Consider the following 27778-nt stretch of genomic DNA (forward strand, 5'->3'; position numbering starts at 1 on the left):
TTGTCAGTGCGATAAAAACTCAAATTATAATTTATCAAACTTAGGTAGATATAAAAGTGCAGATACATATGACGCGTAATTTATGTCTAGTTATTGTTGTTTTATGTAGGACGTTCAAGAGCTAGTTTACCTTCGGTAAATATTTGGATGCGAATGTACGAAATGGTTGACCAATCATTCAACTTGATTCAAGCTCTTTTCTAATACGGTTCACTACTACTTCTTTCACAGCGATATCAAAGGCAGTCGGAAAACGATAGATCAATTGAATCAAACTAAGTGCATGCTATAATGTAAAATGTAATAGATGAGAAGAGGTTGAACAAACGACAGGAAATCTCAAGTCAGAACTCGGGAGTACGATATGATAACGAAATCTTAGAAGAGAAACTCTTCGAATTTTTCTTAGACTGATAACCACAAAGCAGTAAACGTGTCAATGATTCATATAAAAGCTGAGAAGTCATAAAACAGCTGTTTAGAATATTCTTTTGCGAATTATTGCATGGGTGTTTACGTTTAGTGGTTACCTGCGTAAATAATAATGAGAACTTGAGAAATTCTCGGTCAGAAAGCGTAGAGAACAAGATATGATTCTCCGATTGAAACAAATTCTTGCACAAGTCCTCTGATCGTTGATTTATATACAAAACAATTTATTGCTTAACCATAGCCACAAACTATCAACCTCTATCCCGAGTGTCTTCCCACTTGGGAATTCCTGTTGTCGAGCCTAAAGAACACCAAATCGACCCCCTACACATTAGAAACTTCAAACCGTCGTCGTCAAACGCTTGCGGATCTCCTCCGCCAGATTTTCCACGGGAACTTCGTCTTCTTTTCGACTGGAAATCTCTCTCAGCTTCACGACGCCCCGAGACAGCTCCCCATCGCCGAGGACCACTGCGTATGGAATCTGGTTCTCTTCACAGTACTGCAACTGGGCCAGCAGCTTCGGGTTCTGCTTGTAGGGGTGTTCCGCCTGTGGGAAAGGTTCAAAATTAGTTAAAACTAGCAATTGTTCAATTGAAGTCAGCACTTGGTATCTTCGTGTGTCCCTTGTATGGTCTTTTTTGGTCCCATTTTAAAGCATAAGATCTTTAAAGTTCCTATTTCAAAGGCACTCACCTTAATACCGGCATCCCACAGCTTGTTCAGCACCTCCATTCGCTTTAAATGCAGTCCCTTGTGAGCCGAAGCCACGTAAGCCTCGATCTCCGTCGTTCGGATCTTCTTCTGCTGGTTCTTGGCTTCCAGGATCGAGAAGATCCGCTCCACACCGATCGAAACACCCACGCAGGGAACCTGTTTTCGCTTCGGGTTGAACATTCCCACTAGATTGTCGTACCGTCCGCCGCCTGCCACCGAACCGACGCTGACTTCCTCCTCCTTGTCCTTGCCCTTCTTGCCATTTTCTACGGGTAAAGGCTCTGCCTTCAGCACCGCTTCGTAGATGACTCCCGTGTAGTAATCCAGTCCACGGGCCAAACTCAAGTCGAACACGATCTTATCCTTGAGTCCGAAAATTTCACAATATTGCAGCAGAAGTCGCATGTCTTCGATGCCTTCAATTGCTGATTTGATGTTCTTAAGTTTCTCATCCTCCGCCAGCTTATCCACCAATTCCGCACCGCCATTCATCCTAACGTACTCCCCAATTCTGTCCGCGATCTCCCCATCCAATCCCTTCTCGTCCATCATCTCCTTCCGTACCTCCTCCCAGGGAGTCTTGTCCAGCTTATCCACAGACGAACAGATCGTCCGGAACTTGTCCGCTGGCACCCCGCAAGCCTCGAACATTCCGTCCAGCAGCTTCCGGTGGTTCAACTTGACCACAAACTCCCCGATATCCAGCTCGGTCAGAATCTCCGTCACGACCTTCACGCACTCCGCATCCGGCAGCATCGGATCGTACGTTCCGGCAATGTCGAAATCGCACTGGTAGAACTCCCTGTACCTACCCCGGGTCATGGCCGGATTATCCCTCCGGTAAACCTTGGCGATGTGATACCGCCGGATGTTGAACACATTGCCCATGCCGACGAATCTGGCAAACGGAACCGTCAGATCGTATCGCAGTGCCAGGATCTCGCCGCCCTGATCCTTCAGATCGTAGATCAGCTTGCTGTCCTCGCCGTACTTTCCCGTTAGGACTTCCTTCAGCTCAAACACCGGCGTGTCGATCGTTTCGGCGCCGTGCTTCTTGAAGATGGTTTTAACTCGCTCCAGAATGTCCAGGCGGAGGGCCATCGCCTCAGGGCCATAGTCCCGGGTACCTTTCGGCGTTTTCAGTGTGATATTCTTGTTACCCCGCTCTGGTTCGTCCTGTAGCTTGGCCTTGAGGGCCAACAACTTGGCGACCTCCTCATCGATCTGCAAAGAAGTGATAGAGAAAAGAGAGATTCGATCAAGATTACGTGTTCAAGCAGTTCAGGGCGAAAAGGTGACGCGAACCTGAGTGATTTGGTGGAAGATTTTGTCGTTAGCTTTGAGCTGAAACGGGGCCGTATTGGCGCACGTACAGAAACGACAATTGCCATGGCCGAGTGCTTTGAATCGGCGATCCTCGATAGCCGAAGAAGAGTTGGCACGATCGAACCGTCCAGCGGCGATCGCGCTTCTGGTGAGCGATCTATGAAGTGTGGTTATCGCGACGGTGCCCCTTGAACGTATTTGGCTCAACATGTTACTTCAACTGCGTATTTGGTTATGTGAAGCAGTTTAAATTCCGATTTAGCTCCTTTCGTATATGAGGTCAGATTCCCGAATACTTAATGATCATAATCGCAGTTAATGATGCTTTCTAGAAGGTTGGAATTAGGCTGAGCGTATCTCTTTATGTTTGCTCACTTTTATAGGAAGTTTTGAGGTCATACATTTGGAAGCAACAAATAGAAAAAAGAGAAGACGAAAATTAATCAGGATATGGCACATACAAACGCAACAAAATACATAGATAAGAGAAGTGGGGCTACCCCGAGAGTCGTTTAGCAATACTATTCAAATGATCAAAGACTATTTGTGCCAAAACATACAGAACACCCTTCAAATATTAGCATGCCTATAGTAAAACGATGTACGGTACTGACGCCAGCCTCGGTACAATTTGGCGCGCCTAAAACAACCAATATGTACGCGCAGCATTCTGAGGCAGCATTGCCGTGAGGGCGAGCACGATCGAAAGACTTGAAAACTGATGGACTGCTGGAGGACAATCAAAGAGGCCATTAATGGTGCTACCAACGATTGTTTCCACGAGGAGTTTCATGAGGTTTTGGAGGAGAAGGATGCAGCACGGTACGCGACAAATAGTGAAACGATACAGACTGAAGTGAAAAGAGTAAACCCGCCTTTTTCCGGACAAAAAGCTCTGCCTGGAAGAGGTGGAATGCCAAGAGAAGGAGTTCCTACACCGTTCTCAAGATACGCGGAAGCTCTACCACAGGGTTTCTCAACCGGTGGTCCGCGGACCCCTAGGGGGCCGTGAAGAGTTCCCAGGGGGTCCGCGAAGCCATTGAGAACAAGTGTCGTTTGTCCTAACTGATGAAAAAGTTTCACGTAAAAATTCAAAAGGGCCGATCCTCAGATCATTGAATCAGAGAATATTGATCACTACTGTTCGCGCACGGGTAGGACCCTACCTTAATCGTTGTGGTTTTGAGGTACTCGGAAGAATGAAACGAAAGGCGTACGGTAGCGTCTTGCCATTGCAATGGTCAAGTTGAGACTGTTTATTTGACTAATACCATATATACAAATACGTATAGGCGTAGGGACAAACACTGATTTGCACAAACAACTACATTTTCAATTGCTATTTCTCTATATTCATATGATATCTTGCTCGTTGATTGCATTTTACTATTTCAACACGTTAATAATAGATATCATTATGAAAACTGCCAAAAATGTGGAAAACGATATGAAATTAAATGTTTTACCCATTTTTGATTTTCAAGCAAACATTGGCCTATTTATGAGTTTTGTTAGTGTGCCGTGGCCCAAGGATAGGTTCTTTGGGTTTCCAATGAATGAGCAAGAGACAGTTTGCGAATTTTTCCGATTGTAGGCCATCTTGATGGAGAAAGATCCGATCATCGGCCATTTTGAGCAGTGGACCAATGAATGATTTGGAAAAAAGCGGGTGTTGGCTGTTTTGAAAATCGAATTTAAAACGTATTATATAACGAGTTTTATGATTATGTCGACAATGTTTGTATAGTTTGTGTGTGTTGGGAGATACAATCGAATTGTATCATAGCCCGATTTTTTTTTACATTTGGATCATTGGCCCTTTAGAATTTCAACGCAAAAAATGTGATGAATTTTGAAGGCCCAAGTAAAAATGGAGCAAATGTCTTTTTTCGCCGTTTAAATAAACCAATCAAAGAAAATAAAAACACAGAGCTTCCTTATTTTGCAAGTAAAACAGCTGAGTGTTTTTATTTTTAACGATTTGTTGATTTTGACTGCTTTTTCACTTTTGGCATTTGCTTCATTTTTTACTTGGGCCTTAACCCTCTAATACCCAAATTTTTATTTTCGATCTAAATATCATTTTTAGTTATCTAAAATCGTTCTAAACACGTTTTGGGCAATTATTTATTTTTATTCGCAAATCTATGAATTTTGGTTTTTGATTTTTATAATTTTTATTTTTGAATATCCTTACACTTTTTCATTTTTTCTTGAAGCCTCTTCTAGTTACTGATTTTTGGCAATAATAAAAATTCAACTTTTTACGGTACTTTTAACAATATTAAATTTTTATTATTTTTCTGGAATTTTTTTATTTTCCGTGCAATTAACGGAAAAACAGGTTTGAAATTATTTCAATACCACCAAGCTCTTCTTTTGTGATAGGTTGATCGTAGAAAAATATAAAAGTTACGATTTTTTATATTACACGTTAAATGTACACGGGCATTTGTAGGTTATATAAGAATACAATTTTTCAAACAATTTTCAAAAATACAAAAAAAAATCAAAAGTCATAACAAACTTTTCTTATATGCGTGTTATGAGTCAAGGTTCAAGCCAAAAAAAAATCATTTTGATTTCCGAGCTACGAAAAAATACACAAAATTCCAAAGTGTACCCCGTCTAAAGGCGGGGTTGGGTATTAGAGGGTTAATACAATTTGGTCTCAAGAGAACATTTTTACCGAGTTGCAAATATATGATCTGTCTGAAACCTATTTTGTTCTTTCCAATGTAAATTCTTGGTTGTTGATTACCTCAGTCTTAATCTGACAAGGGAAGGTCACGATGGTGTTACACGGGGTTTTCAACCGGAGTATTTTCGTTAGATTCTACATGTCGAAATATGTAAAACCCCAAAGCCTTTCGGGTGATGAACCAGTGGTGTAGCTAGGAGGGGCTCCGAAAGGGTCGATTTTGTACAAATATAATATTATGATTCATTATTGAAAATTTGCCAAAAAGATTTTTCGTTGTATATATTGTGATAGTAATGAACAGAATTGGCATTAATGCATGTTTATAATGTATTTTATGCCATCGGCGTAACTAGCATGGGATACACTGCCGTGAATCGCAAGTCAGTCCCATCTGCATTTTCGTCAAAATTGAGTTGAGTTCAGTTTTCAACATCTCTTCCAACACACTTAGAATTTATCACAGCTTTCTGAGAAATTTCACCGAATTCTCAACAGCAGATTTTTCGGTGAACCGTTCGGTGATTATTTACTTCACCGAACGATCTGTAAATCTTGAAAAAGTTCATCTGTCAAAAGCACCGAATAGTCCGGTGATTTTGTACAGATATTCACCCTCATTCTTGTTTACGGCGGATCCAACTTTCGATCGAATCCTATTCGTTCGAATCCATTGCCCATTTGATTTTGCTGGCGTAAACGAGAATGCAACAGGGTTTTCGATCGAAAGCGCATTCGTACGTAAACAAGAATAGGGGTGATTTTGTGGAATTGTTAGTTGTTTCAGGAGGTTTCACTGAGCTTTTCGGTGAAATTCCACAGATTTACGGTTATTTATTTGTTATTCAATTCGCATTTCACCGATTGATTCGGTGTATTCTTACAGAAGGCTTGTGAAATGGGAAAAAGTTTCTATTCCGACTTTTCGTGTTATGATATTATCCCAATCATCACGAAGCAGAGCCTACATCACTCTAAATATACATAATGAATAACGCAACCTACTAAGAAAAATCTTTTTGGCAAATTTTCAATTGACTCAATAATATTATATTCGTACAAAATCGACCCTTTCAAAGCCCCTCCTAGCTACACCACTGGTCCATCGCCCGAAAGGCCTTGGGGTTTTTCATATTTCGACATGTAGAATCTAACAAAAATACTCCGGTTGAAAACCCCGTGTAACACCATCGTGACCTTCCCTTGTGAGATAGCCGACAACCAAGATTTTATGCTTCAACTTCCAGCCGCAACCCCCAATAGTTCCTTTCAAAAGTGAAAATACTGAAAAATATCATCAATACGATCCTGTCAGTTAAGGGTTGCAAGTCAGCTATAGTTATTCAACGTACAGCCATGCAAATTGTATTCAGTGTGAACTTGAAAATTTAAAACTAAGATAATTTCTGGAGGTATCAATAAAAAAATATCTGAAATATTTGAAGATTAATCCTTATTAGATTTTGCAAGCTAGCTGACGAGATCCAAGGTTTTTGGAGATTTCCTGACGATTTTTTGATAATTTCCCCTACGGCTTGTAAGGAACACATGAAATCTGCAATTAACTCCTGGCAATATTTTTGGCGAAATTCGGAGTTATTCCATGTGAACTATTTTATTTATTTGCACTCCTCATTCACTTCGAAAGGTTCTTGCTTCAAACTACCGTTTTAACTCATATTCCGAACACTTAAGGACATATAGGAAGGAATCCCTGTCATGGCAGTGAAAATGGCTTCCTCACACATATAAACACATTTCTGGAAGTCCACATTATTTCTCAAAATATTTCACTTACCTACACTAAGTTCACTCCCAAATTGCTAACGAGACATCAGAACACTATTACCTTACGATTTCCGTAGTTTTAACACTAGTAGCTGGTGGAAATTTCATGAACCGTGCTAATTTTTAACACGGACGTTTAACTTTGCTACAGTTGTTTACACTTATCCGCCTGCGAACGAAGGACACTTTTCGCTAATTTTACCACTTTCGCAAAACATAGAACCTCCTACGCAGTTTACTTTCACTACTTGTTAATTAAAGAATTATTACTAATGGATTTCTGATGAAAACAACTTAAAATTTCACCAAACCGTGCTAAAAACAATCACTCGATCACAGCATTTCGCTTTTTTAATTTTTCTAATTTTACGCCGGCTGCTCGCTTGCAGGGCTGTCAGATATGTTGATGGTTACGTACGACATCAAGCAATCTTATTTAATCGAAGAGGAAAAGACTCATATTGAAGTAGCGATTACTGGCAACAACGTCTTATCAATTATAATTTCACTATTACCAACAAATAGGAGAATATTTTTTGTGTACCACTACTTTTATACAGTTATTAGTGGATTCAAAGGAGTTTCACCTTAAGGCCAACAGGGACTTCAAATGCACCTGGTGGGCATAAATTTGTTGATTTTATGAAAAAGTTAGTAAGGTACCGCGGGGCAAGTGGGTAAATGGGGTAAGTGAAAACAATTCATATATTTTACTGAATATGTGAATTAACGTTTTAAACTCATGCGTAAACCTTTGAGGTCATTGAGAACTTTACGATAGGTAAGAGATTTCTGAGATTTTTCAGCCATTATTGCATAATAGAGTGAAAAATTGTTAACCTGTCAACTGTTATTCCGTAACAAGTTGGCGACGTACAGTCTTATTTTAATATTTTCAGTGGAAAAAAGTTACGGAAAATAATTTCCTGTACCACTTCTTAGTTGTCCTCTGTGACAGTTTCAAACTGCAATAAAAAAAGTTTTAGAATTAATTCGACGTAGACCTAAAAATAAGTAAATTTAAACACCGTCAATTTTCTTATCAGGTGGGGCAAGTGAAAAGTTTATCATTAGAGGTTGAATTTGTGTTTTCTCTTTAAGTAGCCATAAGTAAACATGGTTCGCAATTATCACAGAAAAACATAACGTGCTGATAATTCAAGAAACACTATACTCAAGCGTTAAAAGCTATTAGAAATCATGGAAATTCTCTAAAAGATGTTGCCAAACATTACAATATCAATATGTCTACTTCGGGCAGCCAATCAAAAGGAAGACGTTGACTGAAAAGTTGCAATATTAGAGTACACACGGAAATCTCGTGGAATGTCTATGTAAAGCTAGTTCAAAACATAAAAATGGGGTATAGCTCTATCCACATAAAAAAGACCCTAAATACGTTGTTGAAGGATTCCGTTTGATTTCTCCCGAAGAGTTATCCGACGTCATATCCGACTTTCTCAAAAACAAATAACGAGCGGTGGAAATTCTACAGAGCAGAAATGCAATTGCTGTCCTATAATGTAAGAACTAACATTGGAAATGTTGCAGTTATAGAGTAAAGTGGGGCAAAAGTTCGAGTGGGGCAAGAGTTTCTTTTTAAGATTTCTAGCTCAAATCAAATCAAAACTTAAAAATGTCATGGTGGTTCGAATGGTATTCAAGTAAGAGACTTTCACTCCAAATATCATAAAAATCGATTGAGATTTGGAAAAGTTATGGCAATTTGTTGTTTTTCGACGTAAATATTGTAATATTTGGTCAAACTTTCGATGCATAGAAGCAAATGAAGATAAAATATTTTTCAATATTTTATGTACGGGCGTTTCTAGGCCTATGATAAGGATGCTTTAACGTGTATTAGTTTTTCCATAAATAGTTGGAATCAATTTTTGGCCCATAGCGGGGCAAAAGTTCGAATCTGCGGGGCAAAAGTTCGACCCATGTATAAACCCACGGAAAATTTTTCAAATTTCCTGAAATCTACATATTATCTTCAAATTTAGCAAAATTTGCCTGATCGTGCGAAAAATGTCACAAAGATTTTACATTTCCACTTAGTTTTGCGAAAAACTGCTATTTTTGGGTGTATTACAATTAACCCTGTTTTGGGCATTTTTTGATGAAAATTTAGTGTGTATTTTTCGGCAAACACAAGTTTACGACTGGTATAAAGTATGTCTGGCATAAAAGTATTGATGTTTTGTGTTTTAGCCAACGAACTTTTGCCCCACACTAGATTCGAACTTTTGCCCCACCGGTGGGGCAAAAGTTCGTTTAAGACAATCAGTTTTGAAACTGTTATAACTAAAAATGGGTAAATATTTTGACACAAGTTTGTTCAGCAAAGTTATAGCCAATATGTTGAAGGTTCGCTGTATGGTATTTGTTTTGTTTCGTCTGCTATTATTTTCCTGTAAACTTTGATTATACCACTAAGGTCGAACTTTTGCCCCACCTTACTCTAATGTTGTCGAATCATTTCAACTAACATAACTGAACAGAAGAAAATTGAAGTGAAAAGAATAACATTTTCTTTGTTTACATGTTACTTGTGTTATTGTTCATTGGGAAGCTTTAACAAGTGTTAAAGCTAATAGAAATCGTGAATATAACTGTTTGTTTTTGAATTTATTGTTCAAAACGGTAAACTTTTCACCTGCCCCACTTTTGGGGCAAGTGAAAAGTAAGCAGACATTTTTCAAAAACTTTTTCTGTAATTTTTTCTTCAATTTTTCATAAAAATCAATTTCAGCATGCTGCTTATATATTGTGGGAGTCAAGCTAAAAAATATACACAACCTCATTTGTTTCAATTTAAAGTCTCTAGAATTGAAAGAATCTCAACTATGCGAATTTCATTACCCACTTGCCAACTGATCGACTTGCAACCTTTGCGAATTCGAAGAGACGTTTGTAGAGCTTTAACCGTCGTCGATACTCTAAACGGAAGAATCGATTGCGAAGCTATCCTGCAACAAATGCATCTGAACGTGCAACCTCGTCCACTGCGGAATAGTTCGATGATGAGGCTTCCATTTCGTCGCACCAATTATGGATTGAGCAATGCTGTTCATGGTCTGCAACGTGTTTTTAATCGTGTGGCGTCGATCTTCGATTTCCATCTGACACGAAATATGCTTCGTCGTAAATTTTCTAGCTTTTTCGCTGGCCGGAGGGACTGAAGACATATTTTAAGTTTGAAATGTTTTACGATCTCGACTTTTTTATATTCAATGTTTTGCCATGTTTGTTTTGTTATATAATATGTATTTTTGTTTTTATTTTTAATATCATTGGGACTATACATAGTCTGTTGATGTAAACCTAAATAAATAAATAAATAAAGAAATATTTATTTAAACTTGTTCAGTATTGTTTTTACTTAAAAGTATGGAACAGCATTTTGATTCAAATGCCGAACACTGTGTTCATGCTGTCTCATATTCCGGACACCTTCATTCAAATTCCAAACAGCACAAATAAATTGTATTCAAATGAATAATTTCACAAATAAATTTATTTGATTTAGTTTTACTGGTCTCCAGCAAGAGAATCACCACTACTTCCGAGGTATAAAATAGATTGGAAGATGATTAAATTGAATTGTAATTCACTGCCATTTCCTGATAGTTTTATGAGATATTTCAATGAAACATTTCAACTTCATAACCATACATTTTAAGAACCATATATTTTAAGAACTTCCATTTTTAGGGATCCGTGAGACGTTTGTAAAGCTTCAGAGGGGGTCGCGGTATCAGAATGGTTGAGAAATACTGCTCTACCAGAAACATAATGCATTCCGCAAAGGCTTCGTGTCGCTGAAACGCGCAGTAGGGCGATTCATAATTTAAAAATAATTGGAAATCCAATCTCCCATATCTTCCTTGCCATCCTCACCATCAAAATAGTGTTCTGTGAAATTTTCAACTTTCTAGATGGTGATTCAAAGGTGGCTCAAAGACAATGTAGGTTTATATGAATATTTTTATAGAGCATTTTCTGAAGAAACAAATCTCTTTTGAGATAACTTTGTTTGGGACATTTGTAGATGTGTGCAAGGCTATAATCACATATGAACCTTAACAATAGTAAACAAACTCATGAATATCTCTTCTCCTATCCGTCGGATTGAATTGCTCTTTTCTACAAATTTATTTATTATGGTTTGAAGAATGAGTTTTCACTATGGGATAATAAGTTTGTACTCACATTCCAGTACTGACGTGTTTGGAATATTTTTCAAAATTTCTCCATGGTAATTTCCATATAAACCTACATTGTCTTTGGGCCACCTTTAAATCACCACATAGAAAGCTGAAAATTTCACAGAACACAATTTTAATTGTGCGGGAGATATGGGAGATTGCATTTTCGATTATTTTTATATTTTGAATCGCATTAATGCGCAGGTATATGTACGGGAGGATCTTGACGAACGGACACGAGGTGATCGAAAGGTGGAAGAAGCACCACGATGAACACCTGAATGGAGCACAGAAGATCAGAACAGCGAAGGTGATGGCTACGTAAGCATAGCGCATAGTGGAAATTGACCAGCTTCCACAATGAGGTAAGTTAAGGATACCATTGCACACTAGTCCACCAATACTTTTCCTCAGTGTTGCTAAAGAACAGAGATAATTATAATAAATCTTCGAGCTGTTTAGTGGAATACCTATAAGTTTTTTTTTGTCAGTAGCAGTCAGTAGGGGTAGTACTGGCACTTTTAATCTGCCCTAAGCTCCTTCCCAGCAGTTGCTTTTATAAGCCTCTTTTGCGTTCATCACACAGACGTTCCTAAGCAATGTTGCTCAAATGGTCAAATGTACCCAGTCTACTATCAAACTATGATACGACCTGAAATGCTACTAGAGTGGTTGAAGTGAAGAACGAAATGGTTTTATTAAAAGGTCCTTATTCCCCATTTCATGTCATCACTCACAATCGACACTTTTATTTTTGACACTATCAAGTATACCTCCGATTATCACTCATCAACATTCGTAAAACACTTCAGACATACTTTCCATTATATCACTATCACTGCTACACATTTTCATCAAAATTACATCACACCATTTTCATGTAAATTCATTGTTATTATCATTTACCATCTGTTATCATTACTAAGCAATTAAAAGATATTCAATTTGAATTTTTCATTATTTTGTTGCTGTAGAGTTATTACTATTCAAACTACGATTTAGCACTACGATCAAGAAAGTTACAGAAAAAAAAAATCACTTCGGTTCATTCTTCTGCACTCGCTGTCATTATCAACACTTTAATGTGTGAAGAACTCTTTAAGAGTTTGTTTTGAGATTTTTTACTAACTTTCTAATTAATTTCACTTTCGATACCTTCAACAATTCAGTCTAGAATTTTTCTATGGATAACCACATCAGGAATCATCTATCCAAAAATTGTTTCATGGATTCCCCTAGGACGTCCTACAGCATTCACATTTAGACCATCTTCGAGAATTCAATATTCCTTCAGGAATTCCTCCAATTTTTTTTTGAAGATTTTAAAAATGAAGTCTTTAAATATATTTTGCAGCCATTGAAGGAAATCTGTTAGATTGATTGGAAGATTTTTTTCAATCTGGAATTTGGAAATAAAACCCTAGAGTTACCTCAGATGAAACTTGTGTAAGTTTTAAGTACGCCTTGATGAATTGTTACGAGGATCTCCGAAAGAATTCCTATTTTTTTATTAGACTTCCTAGAATATTCTTGATAAATTGCTAAGATAACTGAATGAAATCTCAACAGCTGAACAGTTTGGTAATGTAAATTAACATAGTACAGTTTTATTCAACAATTTTAAGGAATAAATGACCGGAAGCTGTAAAAAATTACGAAATTGTTAAGCTGTTTTATCACGGTAAAATTTACGGATTCCGGTAAAATGAGCTTAGTGCGAAGAAATTTCTGATGAATTACCATCTATGAAAGAACTCATGGACTCCTGAGGAAATCTTGGAGAATTTTCTACAAAAATGGTTAGGTTAATTATAGAAATAAGAATCAACCGAACAAACTTCTCGACAAACGTCAAACTAATTTCCCCTGAGGGAGACACACTCCCCGTGTCGAAACGTTGGGTTAGAAAAAAAACCTCGTTTTAATGATTCCTAGACTGCGTAGCCGAAAATTCCACAAGTACCGTAATCCGGGGTATCATTGGCACCAACGTAAATTTGGCAACTTTTCGAAACAATGATTTTAATGGTTAACACTTCAATCGTCGCGCTGTTGTATTTTGTACAACACTAATAAAAAAAACCTCGCTTTTCGTTCACAACAGCAGCGTGGTAGTTCTGACGGTGGCCAACCACGCGACGACTGGAAGGTTAAGGATGAAGCTACCAAACATTCATGTCCCACATAAGTTCTGTAAACGATATGAGCAAGGAAAATGCGGTTCTTACTAAAAATGGCATTTCCGAAAACGATTCCGTTGTCAAAAGTTTCATAAGTATGTTCAATTAAGCAATTTTTTTTTTTTTTTTTTTTTTTTTTTTTTTTTTTTTTTTTTTTTTTTTTTTTTTTTTTTTTTTTTTTTTTTTTTTTTTTGAGGCACTCCGTGCTCTTGGCCACTACTGTGCCGGAATCAGTTTATCTGTATCTTCCTTACCGATACAGTTCTATTTTTAACTAATCTATATTTACATCTGCTCTCACTCTCTTCTGCTCTTTTGCTCTCACACCGAGCAGGTAGGAGAGTGCTCTGCTGTTGGTCCAATCGATTTCCATAAGCCATAGTCCATTTTGCTCTCGCGGTGGTTCGTTTTGCCGTGTTCCTGAGTCGTTTGAGGCTAGCTGCCTGCGAAGTGGGTCAGTTTGTCTCAGTCACCATCTGAAACTGACGGAGGATGGATGTGCTCCCCTCCTAAGCACGGTCCTCCGTGCGGCGTCTTCTGGTGGCTGGACGGGTTATTTTTTGGAGGGGCTGGGAATTGAATCCATGACCTTCCGCTTATGAAGCGAAAGCGTAACCTCAAGGCTACGGACCCCCCTAATTAAGCAATATTACCGAATTACTGTTAAGAATGTAAATTCCCCTTAGGAAATTGCCTTCTTTTAGGCGTATTCCGTGGTTCGAGGTGTTTTTAGTTTTGAAATAACTCAAAAAGTAAATGACTTGTAAGAGTTTGGCCTTCATATTCGGCTTCAGGGGCCATGACCCTTGTACTTGTTTTAAAAATATAAAATTTGTAACATTTGCATTTTCAAACGAAGTATTTGAGAAATATTCAAAAAAAGATCAATGTGACCCCGGATTACGATACCTTATTCAGATAAATAATTAGTTTTTGCAGTTTATTCGAAAACGTTCTAGAGTTTTGAATTGAACATAATCGATCAAATATTGTTCAATGTTTTTAAAAATTGTGCATGAAGCAGGGTTTGTAGCGGCCGAGTGTTTTAAAAATAAGGTAATATAGGAACCTTTTCTTCTGAAAAAATAGAATAAATAAGAACTGAAAAGAGACCGATAAGAGGCCATATAGTAATAAAAAAAAATACAAAACGAAACCAGGAGAAAAGAGTTTGATTAGACCAGACATTTCTACGAGAAAATTTCTAAAAATGTTTCGAAGAATTCCTTCATATATTATTTCAGATATTTTTCAAAAAGCCCTTGGTCCTCCAGGATTTTATCCGGTGATTTTTCAATCGGTTTTACTAGAACATCATCCAAGACTCCCATGCATTTAAAAAATGTTGTAATATACAACCAGAAACTTCTTCATATGTCTCCAAGATCTTCTCAGGATTTTCTACAAAATTGTCCTTCAGAATTCATTTAAGATTTTAACTAGAAAATTCTCAAAGGATACCTTCAGAAATTACTACTAAGGTTTCTTTGGGAATTCATCCAATGGTTCTGAGAGATTTGTTAAGGAAGCTTTCATTTTTTTTCTGAAGCATTCTTCCAAGAGTTTTTCATCTTCAAGGAAATGTAAATGATTTTCTCAAGTAAACTGAGAAATTGGTGAAACAAATCGTAACGTATTCTTAAAGCAAATCATAGGATAATTTCTGTTGAAACTTGTGTAAGTTTTTTTTTTTCAATTTTGAAAATAAAATTCCTTGGCTTCTCGGACCTTCCAGTCGTTTTCCAGAAATATTTCAGACTGCTGATTTGTTGGTTTGGTATGTTTAAGATGGTATAAATAAACTGAGTAGAAAAAACTGAGCTTTTACTTTACTTCAGGTGAAGTTGCATCGAAGTCAAACCTCAAATTTTCAGGAGCACAAATCTAGAGAACTAGAACTAGAGCTGAAAATTTAAACGATTGGTCACACGCTGGTAGTGCTTTTGAAATTTTGTGGTTTGGCTTCGATGCATCTTCACCTTAGATACACATGTCAAAAAACTTTCTTGCACGTTTATTCAAAATGATATGATAAAACTGAGTACCTTTAAACTTAAAAAGCGGTAAAAGTAGAGTAAAAGATCAAAAAGTTCTGATTCACTTATTGATCATACTCATTTTAAACCTTCAAGCACAAAATATACATTGAAAATTGTAATAAAGGATGTAGGGTCGATAGGGGCACCCAAGTAACCATGGAGCATTATATCATCGCATATATAGTGTAGCTGCATTGCCGTAAGTCTACCAATAAAGTAGTTTAAAAGTGGAAAAGGGCCCTTTTACAGTTGCACTAATGCAAAAACGACGATAAAGCAATGAAGCAATTTATAAAGTAACATTAGTGCAGCAGTGCAATTTATAAAATGATATTAGTGCATTGATACATTTTTAATGTAGAGTTAATGCTATATTGCTTGACAGCTCTTGGAATATGTCGAATAAAGGCAATGTTACATCAATGTTGTTGATATGCAGTAGAATACGTGCAATGTTATAATGCTTGTGGTTACTTGGGCAGTATGATCCACCTAAGCAAAAGTTCTTGAAAAGCATAGAAACACAATACAATTTAATCGATTCATAAGCTTAATTTGTGGTTTGAAGTATCTCCTTTCATACCACAGTTGTATTTTGGTAGAAAGATTACTTAGAATTTAGTTGGAAACATTTTTGAAAAAACACTATTTTGTGTGTGACTCTACACTATACGGGGCGAAATGGTCCACCCTAAGCGGTAATTTGAGCCACCATACTAAATCTAATTATTTTAATTAGAAAATCATTTGCAAGGCTTAATTTAGAAGAAGACAATATGTATGAGAGAGTTTAATGCAAAAACTTGGTTGAAGTTTCTTTTGAATCAAGAGCTTCAGTTTTCAAACATTGTCGTTCAAATAAGTTTAACCAGTTAAAAATTCTAGTTTTAATTCAAATCACGTGCGACGACAATATTGCAATCAAATATAACATGCCATTTTTGATTATCTATTTTTGTTTTTTTTTTTTTTTTTTGTCGGTAGCGATAGGGGTAGTACTGGCACTCTTAATCTGCCCTAAGCTTCTTCCCAGCATTTGCTTTTATAAGCATCTATTGCGTTCATCACACAGACGTTCCTAAGCAATGTTGCTCAAATGGTCACTGTGTACCCTAGCAGCAATCAGCCCTTACCGTAGTAGTTTTGCAGTCTAGTACTTTAGACTACTATCAAACTATGATAAGGCCTGAAATGCTACTAGAGTGGTTAAAGTGAAGAACGAAATAGTTTTATTAAAAGGTCCTCATTCCCCATTTCATCTCATCACTCACTATCGTCACTTTTATTTTCGACACTTATCACCGATTATCACTCATCAACTTTCGTAATACACTTCAGATATACTTTCTATTATATCACTTTTCACATCACACCATTTTCATATAAATTCATTGTTATTAGCATTTACCATCTGTTACCATTACTAAGTAATTAAAAGATATTCAATTTAAATGTTTCATTATTTTTGTTGCTGTAGAGTCATTACTATTCAAACTACAATTTAGCACTATCAACAAAGTTACAGTAAAACATAATCACTTCGATCCATTTTTCTGCACTCGCTGTCATTATTAACACTTTTATCATGCATACAATAATGAATAATGTTTATATTCAGAGAAATGATTGCAAAATGTATTATGGCCTTTATTAAATTAGTAGAGTTCACATCATTATTATTATATTTCTAACAAAACTATCAGAATCACTTAGAATTTCATTTTCAAATTTTCATCACCATAGATTTTATTATAAACACACTATTAGCACCAACACAATCACTAAATTTAATAACAACAAGTGTTACTCGCAGTTCCACCAAACACCCATTCTTATGTTGCATTATAAAACGATTATAAAACGATTGATCACACGTTAGCTTCGAAACTTAACAACCATTACTGATTAGTACAAAGGATGCTACAGCTCGTTGTAAACGAACTGAACCATCAACAACCAGCACTGGTTTATAAGAAACTAATGAGCCCTGGCGGTCCCTCCGTTCGAAGAGGACCTGATAATATGCCGAAACATATTAACAGATCCTCCGCCTGAATGCAGCCGTTTCATGATGAATCATGAACCGTTAGAGGTGTGCCAAAGTATTGGGAAGGTGATATGTTTCACATACGGGTATTATTATGATGCACCTTCTACTTTGGCACCGTCAAACCCTGTGATCGTGGCCAGGGATTATCTATTTTTGTTATAAGAAAAGTTCGACTGGCTATGACCATATTGCCCCGTTCCTAGATGTTTTATATAAATTATGTTTTATAGAAAAAAATATTTAAAATCTATACAATTTCGTGCACATAATGCCTATAAATAATGGAAGAACGAACTGCTGTGGAAAAAATGGAAAACAATAAACAAAACTTTATGCAAAGCTTATTTTTACATCCAAAATCTTATAAGATTTTCGTAGTAGCATCAACGTTTCAGATTTTTATCGATATACAGTGCCTTCCCGATTTTGGCAACACCCGCTTTTGTCTACCTCCGATTTTGGCAACATTTTCTTCCCGATTTTGGCAACACATTGAAAAATATTTTCAATTGATTATTAAGTACTGTACCCTAATATTGTGAGTTAAAACTAAGTGAAAATAAGTCAAAATGAAAATGTTGGTGACCATTGCGAGCTAAGAAAGTTAATGTTGAACGTACTTATAAGTAAATTGCGCATATTTCAAAGTCATTGTTTAACGTACAGGAGAATTCTGTATAAATATAGCAAGCTGTATAAATAATTGCTACATTGTTTAAAAGGCACAATCAACTGGTGGAATAGGATGGTAATCGATAGTAAAAACAAGAATGGGTTTTGAAGTAGTCATTGAAAAACTTTTATAGAAGAATTCTCAGAGTGAGTTGAAGAAGAGCCCATGATGTCCAATGATTCTCCAATCTTTGGACGTTGTTATGTTCATATGGTTCTTCTTCCTGTCGCATTTATCGAATATAGACATTTGGAAATCGTCTCCAGCAATCTAGACCAATCTTCAACAGTCAAAAGTTTTACTGAACACATCCTTGCGATAATTGAAGTGTGGTATAGAAGAATATTTGTATGCATACTTTAGACACCTCTACAATTAAAAAGAAGAAAGAATTAATGATTACTACATTTTTTCCACTGACACCGCATCTAAGCTACATTTTTTTTATTCTCCGTTTTCATTTTTACGGATGTTCCAGAGTCTTACAGAAATCAAATCGAACCTAACGATACATGTGGGAATTGAATGTCTACCAGAAGCATCAATTGGTGTAATCCTTGAGCAATGTGCCAAAGACATTTTGCAAGCAGCTTCTTAACGAGTTCGTAAAAAATCTAATGGTATTCTCTTGAAAAACTAAATGCAATGAAATGAATGAAATTTGGAATTTCGGCAGCAAAACTTTCAATAATATTCAGTTTGAATATGACTCCTCGCGTTGCTTCAATTCACCACACATTTCTTCTTAAACATGATTTTTTTTTTCAAGATACGTTATTGGGCAAAACATTTGCAACTTTTTCGATTTTCCATACAAAATAACCAACTTCGGTAAGCCAGATCTCAGTTATTTATTGACCGATTTGAATGAAATTTTCGCAGAACATTAGACATAACTTGAATTTGAACATATATTTTTGAGCGATTTTTCCAATCACAAGTTCAAAAGCAGTAATGGTTTTACTACAGTGAACTTTTCGACGATTTCTTATAAATGACATAACTAAACATATTGAAGGAATAGCTTTATGGTATCTTCAGCTAAGTTGCAGATTTTAACAAGATAAACAAGTTTGCTCAAGACAGTTTTTGTGTAGGGCTATCAGATTTTGAGATAATAAGTTTTGAATTTTTCGTCGAAAATTACATTTTAGTTTAACCGTTATAACTTATAAACTCGTGATTGGAAAAAATATTCAAAAATATATGTTAAAATTCAAGTTATGTCTGATGTTCTGCGAAAATTTCATTCAAATCGGTCAATAAATAACTGAGATCAGGCTTATAAAAATTGGTCATTTTGTATGGAAAATCGTAAAAAGTGGCAAATGTTTTGTCCAATACTGTATATCTTCCAATCCTTCTTTTTCTTGGCATAACGTTCTCACTGGGACACACACAGCCTGCTTCTCAGCTTAGTTTTAATGAGCACTTCCACAGTTATTAACTGAGAAGTTTCTAGGCCAAAAGTTGCCATTTTCGAATGCGTATATCGTGTGGCAAGTACGATGATACTCTATTTCCCAGGGAAGTCAAGAAAATTTCCATTACGAAAAGATCCTGAACCGACCGGGAATCAAACCCACGCCTTTAGCATGGCTTTGCTTTGTAATTGGGGACTCTAACCACTTGACTCAGGAAGGCCCCAATCCTCTAAACATTAATTTTACAACTCTCAGCATGTTTTTTCTCGAATCTCAGCAAATGAGCGTAATGTTTGAAAACTCGTCATTAACTCTATTTCTGGGTGCATGGCGGTGCCAGAAACAGACAACCTGAACAACAGAAAACCTGACATTACATTTCAACCGTGATAACATTGATAGTAATAGCAAGAAGTAATTTAGAAGAACTTCCACTTTTTTCCACTTAGAACCTTGCTCACGGTGTGCTGAAACACACATATTATCGAACTTGCATGAACCTCCGATCTTTTTTCACTAAAAGTTAGCCTTGGTAGTCAAAAAAAGTTTGCGGCATATTAAAAAATCTTTCATCGGCAAAAAATTGAAAAAAGTCGATTTTTGTATTCTTGCCCTTTCTCCATATAAGGGTTCATAGGAGAATATTAGAGTTACACTAATTGTTATGATTTTTTAACGGTTAAAGACCAATTTGACGTATACTGAACACGAATGAATTATCAGATGTTTTAAATTGAGCATCATTTCCTACGCACACTCATACAATATGACCAGCCCATGGTGGTATGCCGCATTTTATCTAATAAAAAATCACTATTCTTTTCTGGATAGTTAGCTATTCATACGAACACTTCGTATTCTTCATTTTGGAAAAACGTTCCAACTTGGACATAGACTGTGAGTTTCGTGCCTATTCTGCGCGGCGTGTGAGGTGACACTAGTCGAATGAGGTGACAATTGTCGACTCGCTCCCATTTGATTATCATTAGTCGTCTCACGTCACTCGCGGTGAGAGCGAGTCGTCTCGACTCACACGCCGCGCAGAATAAGGACGTTTATGCTAGTTTTTTCCATCAGGTATCTATAATCGTGTCTATTCTGCGCGGCGTGTGAGGTGACACGAGTCGAATGAGGTGACAATTGTCGACTCGCTCCCATTTGAATAACATTAGTCGTCTCACGTCACTCTCCGTGAGAGCGACTCGTTTCGACTCACACGCCGCGCAGAATAAGCACGATTATTCGACATGAATTAAAACCACTTTTTTCGCTTTGAAAATCTCGTTGGTAAATATAGCCCACCCGAACCAGTTTCGTTCAGAGATTTAGTTTTGGTTTCTAAATTGGCCAAACTCATTGATTTCTTATGAGAGTGGCCAAATTAGGAGTACCCTGGCCAAATAAGGTGTATGGGAGTTCAAATTATAAGGGAAATGAATTGTGTTTCTTATGTTTTGAATCAATTCTGACGAATAAATGAATGTTTCTCTGTCATGTCAATGTGATCTACTGAACACAAAAGGTTACATGCTGATTGGCTGTGTAAAACGGTGTATAATCCATTATGGCTACAACTGGCGTATGGCCAAAATCGGCGCTTCTACCATACACGCAAAAGTGTTGAAAGATAATTCAATTTAACATGATTTACAGTGAATAGCTTATACAGTCTTAATATGGTTTCAAGTCCATCATGAAGTTTTGCGCGTTCAATAATCTGCTCTTATATTTCGCATTGCGCACAGTAGAGCGTGATCGTTTGTCATAAAATGAAGAATAATGCGGCGTTGATAGCAAATCGATCTAACGTAATCCCGCACTTTGGTTTACGACCTCACACTCATGGACGGCACATTTTGAAAAACAGACTCAACAACTTCATTAACTATTATAATCAACTCTCCCTTACTTTATATTTCGTATCTCGAGTTTGAGAACCAAAGTGAAATTTAGATTTTATGGCTTTATGACCATCGGGGTGGTCCTTTCGATTGTATATGTACTGGTTTTGTGTTCTGTAACTCGGTACCTCCCTTAATGGATGACTCTCTTAATATCGTGGTTGGAGAATTAAGTGGAACATGAAGACATAAATTTTAGTATTTTGTTTTAGATAGGTGAATGGAACTAAGCATACGTTAATGGTGGGAGGTTCTATAAACCTTTACAACGAGCGGCTACAAGATTTCAATACAATTCTGAATAAAAACTTTATAAATATCGCATTATATTGTTACACTTACATGAAATGTAAGGTATTTAGAGATTTTTTGTTTTGAAATTATAATTTTTCTGCATAAAACCCTTTCATATTCTGTATATGTAAAGATATTTTTTCAATACCTGTATAAGCTCTAGTTTTAAAGGTAGACATACCGTATAGAGCTCTGCGTAAAAATCTTCCTTTATCTTTCACTCTTTCAAAATAATTGTGAACAACAATGCAAGAAGGAGTAAAAAATGCCGTATGAAATCGAAACAGAGCAGTGCCCTATGTGTTTGTATATCTGTTTATGTTTATGGCTGTATGTAATTGTTTAATTTTATTGGCTTGCAACTTTCTTAAGAACGCTTCATATTTATTAATATTTTCCAATGATTCCAATTATGCAGTAGAATTGGGAACAAGGATTAAATCAGGCCTGCCCAAAAGACGAGTACTCGACATTGAAGAAGTCTGTAAGTCGCAGAAGAAATAAGCCTATCTGTCAAGATAAGCAACATATTAGAGTTAAAAGGAGTTGCTCGTTACTAGTGATTTTTAGTATTTTCATTAAAGGTAATAATTTCTCTGGTCAGATTATTATTGCAAAAATAAACCAAAAAGGTTAGGCCGGCCTGGATTACATTGATGAATTGTAGTGTGTTTATTTTATATTTATAAAAAATTATGTCAATAAGTGAAGTGGTTATAAAACGGCATACTACGGCTGGTCATATTGTATGAGTGTGCGTAAGAAATTATGCTCAATTTAAAACATCTGATAATTCATTCGTGTTCAATATACGTCAAATTGGTCGTTAACCGTTAAAATTCATAAAAATTATTGTAACTCTAATATTCTCCTATGAACCCTTATATGGAGAAGGGGCAAGAATAAAAAATCGACTTTTTTCAAATTTTTGCCGATGAAAGATTTTTTAATATGCCGCAAGCTTTTTTTGACTACCAAGGCTAACTTTTAGTGAAAAAAGATCGGAGGTTCATGCAAGTTCGATAATATGTGTGTTTCAGCACACCGTGTTGCTCACTATTAAGACGTGTGGTCACCAAAATTGCGCTCTATGTTCAAGAAATCCCTAAAATAACCCCACCCAAAAGGATCTTCAACCGAACCTGTATTCACAATCAGCTACTTTCAATATGATCTGGCTTTAAAGCTGCATATTTGCGCAGTTGCAAATGGCCCATTTGAACAGTTGCAAATGGCCACTGAAAGTAATACCACGCTTGTACTGTGTACAACAAGTGTGCTTTTCAAATGGTGCATATAATCAGTACATGATGTATCTGCTTTTGAATCAAAAGTTAAACTGAAGGAAGAAGGCTCCCAGATATTTTTCACATCATTCGTGCCATGCATTTTCTGATACTTTTAGAGATTAGAATGATAAAAACATAAGCATTTCAACATTCCCGAATTTGGCAACATAAAAACCGAGCCTTGTTGCCAAAATCGGTAAGACACTGTATGAAGTACAAAATCAGATTTTCGCGTGGTTTTCACGGTGGTGGCTAATTGAAGCATACTTTATGAGGTCCTAAGGTTATCGAGATCAAAATCTGTTTTTTTAAGCTCAAATGAAAGGTGACCCATTTTACCCCGTATGACCATACCGCCCCGCCTTCCCCTACTCGGATACTGAACTACCTATAATATTAAGATATAGTTTCATAAATTTCTGGCATAAATGACCATTTTTGATTTTATACCGCTTTCTGATTATACCATAATTTGTATATAAGACGCAACACTATCAAGATTATCCACCATGCGATTTTATTGGAAGCCCTTTTTCCTGAATTTTGACTATTTCTTTTTCCAGGTAAAATTCCAGCAATGACCAAAGAATTTTTTCAGATAATTGCTTCAAGGAATTCAACAGAAATTTCTCAGAAATTCCTTTTTTAATTCTCAATCGTATTTTTCCAAGTATTTCTCCAATACTTCTTCAGGAACTTCTAATATTTCTCCCAGAAACTACTTAACTTTTTGTTTCAAATAAAGGGGGATTTTGGTCATAATGAACACATGTGGCGAGATGGGCCTTATCCTTCGATAATATGCATATTTCTTCATCACTTTTTACACTGTATGATACATGTAGTGTATATGAAGTTTTTGACGGTATAAAAGTTTGTTTGCTTCAATCGTTTATTAAAAGTTGACTTTAACTTTTTGTTGAGTTGGCCTAATCAATAACTTTGCAGACAATGAAGTTGTGTGATATTGTAGTATTAATATTTTCCCTGACCTCTAGTGAACTTCCCTGACTTTCCCTGATATTCCAGGTCAAAAACCGAATTCCCTGGCATTCCCTAACTTTCCAGTTTTTTTTTTTCAGGTAGTCGATACCCTGTAATATCTCGCAGGATTTGATAAAGGAACTCCTGAAAAAACATACGACGTAATCCCCAAAAAAATAGGTAGGAGCAGTCTTGGGAACTGTGACCACAATTCACCACAGTTCATCGATTCTGCCATTCCACCAAAACACAAAGCAGCAGCAGCATCAATACCATCAGGCGATGCGCTGCCAACGGTTCACACACTGCTTGACTGTTTTTGTCTCTCCACTATGACCATTTTCGGGCAGCCATTCCAAGCTGAATGATTGAAAAAAGTGTTAAATCATTCAATCGCTAATATTTCGCTTGTGTTTTCAACTAATTGAAATCTATTAGCTCTAACAGAAAGACCACAATCATTCCGTTACGATACATATAAACAAGTTCAATTTCATACTGCCTTTATCGAGCAAAAATGCAAAACCCCGAAAACCGCAAAAATCGTGTCACCACTGTGCTCGAGTCATTTCGCATTCGGAGTTGAAAAACGTTAGGAAGAAGAAGATTACATTTTTTGAAGAGCCGTGACGTTTTTTGTTTTGAACCGTCATGGTTTGCTTTGGATTTTGATGGTCGTGTAGAAAGATGTAAATGTAGAGGCGGTAAATGTTTGCTCCAGTACTTTTCTCATCCCTGGGTAGGAGTGATCGGAGGAATTCTTGAAAAATGCTGTAGTATCAACTGGTGTGGAACCCTCAATGAACTTTTCAATATCTCATGGAATATTCTGTTTTTTTAGTTCATCGAAAAAATGTTTGGAAGAACTCCAGTCATCCTTTGTGGGTTTTCTTGAAATACATTCTGATGGAATCTTTGGAAGATCTCTTAGAGTAACAACTGGATAATTCGGTTGAAAAGTTAGTTAAAAAATATCTGGATGTAGTAACGTTAAAGTGCTCATGGATTTCTTGAAGCAAATTCTGGAGAAATTCTTGTAAGCATCCTTTGAAAAATGATTGAAAGAATTGGTAGAGGAATTGCTTGAAGAGTTTCTGGAGAGAAACTATTATTAGCTATTACCTAAGTATTAGTTCCTGATAGTATTATAGATGAAATCTCTGGAGAAACCACTAGGATAATTCCTGTTTTTAAGAAATATGAAAAGAAATGAAAAAAGAGACTTCAGAAACCATTTTGGTTTAAATAGAGACTACAGCGACCTTTTATCAAAAATATAGATACTTTTTATAGAGTTGCATAAAAATGGTCTCTAAAAAGAAACCTTCTACCAGTCCTAGACATGTTCATCGTTTACTGATTAAATATAGAGATATTAAAAACATCAATCATATTTTGGTAAGTCAATAAAATTTCATACTCGCAAGGGTCCTCACTGATTATCTCAAATAGCGTTTTGATAGCGGCTCTCGTTTTTAATTTCTTCAGATTACGAGAGGAACTTCATAAGAGAATATCCAAGGATTCGTTAATTAATACGTTCAACAATTGATGCCTATATTTCTCCAATGATTCCTTCAAGTATTTGATCTGGAATCCTTCCAAAAATGCTACAGAAATTCCTCTACGTTCTTCCATTATTTTCTAGAGAATCTTAAAGAAATTCTCCGGTTTTCCAAAAATTACCTAATGAAATCCTCCAAAATTTAACCTGAATAACACAAATTTCTCTAGGTTTTCATCAGTTTAACGGTCCTGTTTCTGGCGATCCATCACTAGCATGGATATCAGATATGTATCTATTCTCAGAGAGAACATAAGAGTTAGAAAAGAGAACAAAAGACATTTCACAACATTAAATCATAATAACCATTGACATTCTTACGAAATTTGTGATCAATTATTAGGATACATTGCCTAATTATTGCAGTTACACATCGATCAATTTTCTCTCTAACTGAAGCACTGTGCGGAACCGTTTTTTTTTGCCATTTCCCATGCACCAGTTTCGCGGTGCCGTAAGAACTATTCAATGAAGAAAGACTGCATCTACGAGTCGTGAAAGTAAGCCTGGCATCGCAACCCATTTTTTGTACCTTTTGTAATTGCAAGTGAAGGTGAACGGGTTCGGGTAGGGAGTCGTGACGGCCTCGCTCAGCTGATACTTGCAAGCCTCAGCAGAATCAAGTACAAGTCAGTATTGAATCCACGTTGTCAAACCGGGGGCACGTCACTTGCCTTGATTCAATGAGCGAATTCTCCTCCAAGCCCCACTCCTTATGTTTCGTGGTATGCCGAAGGTTACTAACCTTAGATTTTTCCGCCTTGGCTGCCTTCAAACTGCGAACCACGTCGCCCTGGGCGGTAATTGCAGCCAGTACAGTTTCACGCTCGGTCATCACTAGTTTCGATTGATGGGCAATCACAAATTGGCAAATCGCTGAATTTTGGTCTCCGAAATTCAGAAAAACTGCTTCTTGCACCCGAAGGAAGCACTTTGACACATGTGTTCGCGCGACGAGGTAAACACTGGGAGTGACAGCGAGGCCGACGCGAACGAAAAGTCGATCCGACTGACAGCATCAGATGAGTTCATTCCGTTCATTGAGCTTACGTTCCTACCGGGACCTTGACTTATTCTTGAGAAAATCGAACAACAAAAATGGGGATGCATGAAAGGCTTATGATCTTCGGCTCGTCTGTAAATTACTGGCATAAATAAGGTATTCAGCCCAAAAATATTTGATTTCAAGAAAATGTTCAGTTCCAATTAGCAATTAGAAACAACATTTTTGTTTCCAGAAAATGTAAGCCTAAGCTTCAACCCAGTTGGAATGACAGTTAGTTCAAAAATTCACAGCAGATTAAAAGAGATGTAGATAAAAAATAGTCATTAATGCATACATTTTAGTAAGTCTGGGACTCTTTTTATATCTGAGTGTACGAGTGTCAAACCCACTCTAATTTCAAGTGCTCCTGACATCGTTTTCAAAAATCTGTTAATTAGAACTTTGTCTTTATCTTTTCATAGGCCAGGGGAAGTGGTTAACCCAGAGTGAATTTATAGCAGAGAAGGAGTAGATTTCGTATGAAAATTGACAGGAAAATGAATGACAAGTTCATCCATTTCTCCTGGCCTATGGATCTATGCACATGTTCACTAATTTGACGTTTGAGCGGTGGCGAATTCACTGTTTCCATGGTCACGTAAGTAATACGGCACCGCTAAAACGTCAAATAGTGAACCCATGCATAGGTCCATTTAGACTGTTAGTTTGCGAGAAATCAACAATTCTCGCGTTCAGTATCATAAGAGCGTAACTACAGTGTTCGATTTCACTTCACGGAGAACTCTGGAAATACTATTTAGGATAATATATAACACATCTGTTGCATTTTTTAATTTTATACATTGCTCAGCGTATGAAGTATGCATCATCAACATATGTTTTATGCTTAACCATGCATTTTTGAAAATTATTATTTTCAGTACATTTTGACTGTTGTGTGCTATACTTGGAACTTGGCGATTTTTCTTTTTTAGTTTCAGCTGCAAACTTTGGCATCGAGAAAATAACGTGGCAACTTTCAATGTGAGTTTTTTCTTGGATTCGTTGGAGTTAAGATTAATAGATTGATAATTCAGACCTATAGTATCCTAAAGTAAGTAATAAAAACTACAACCAATAGGTTTATAAAGAAATAGTAACAAAAATTTTATAAATTTCAGCCACCTAACCGTGTGCCTGAATCGTGTTGGAAAATTCAG

At 36.6% G+C, this 27778-nt stretch overlaps 1 protein-coding gene across 2 annotated transcripts; it reads right to left on the bottom strand.

Moving 5' to 3' along the window:
* Window positions 1–26559, bottom strand: LOC5573411 (histidine--tRNA ligase, cytoplasmic). 2 transcript variants are annotated; one of them, XM_021857260.1, is made up of 4 exons: window positions 26319–26559; window positions 2455–2849; window positions 1129–2373; window positions 1–982 (listed from the first exon to the last, which is right to left on the bottom strand). In XM_021857260.1, exons 2-4 carry the CDS (start codon window positions 2683–2685, stop codon window positions 773–775), a joined length of 1686 nt encoding a protein of 561 aa, XP_021712952.1. In that variant the 5' UTR covers window positions 2686–2849; window positions 26319–26559; the 3' UTR covers window positions 1–772. The 2 variants fall into 2 exon arrangements, with proteins under 2 accessions (XP_021712952.1, XP_001654585.1); XM_001654535.2 differs by lacking the exon at window positions 2455–2849.
* Between the last annotated feature and the right edge of the window lie 1219 nt (window positions 26560–27778).

Source organism: Aedes aegypti, chromosome 1 (genome assembly GCF_002204515.2).
Source record: "Aedes aegypti strain LVP_AGWG chromosome 1, AaegL5.0 Primary Assembly, whole genome shotgun sequence".
NCBI classification, from domain to species: Eukaryota; Metazoa; Arthropoda; class Insecta; order Diptera; family Culicidae; genus Aedes; species Aedes aegypti.

Coding starts and splice junctions, on each gene's coding strand:
- LOC5573411 (XM_021857260.1), bottom strand. CDS start 2,685: ATGTTGAGCCAAATACGTTCAAGGGGCACCGTCGCGATAACCACACTT. Junction 2,374..2,454: donor TCTTCCACCAAATCACTCAG/GTTCGCGTCACC, acceptor ACTTCTTTGCAG/ATCGATGAGGAGGTCGCCAA. Junction 983..1,128: donor TGTGGGATGCCGGTATTAAG/GTGAGTGCCTTT, acceptor CCTTTCCCACAG/GCGGAACACCCCTACAAGCA.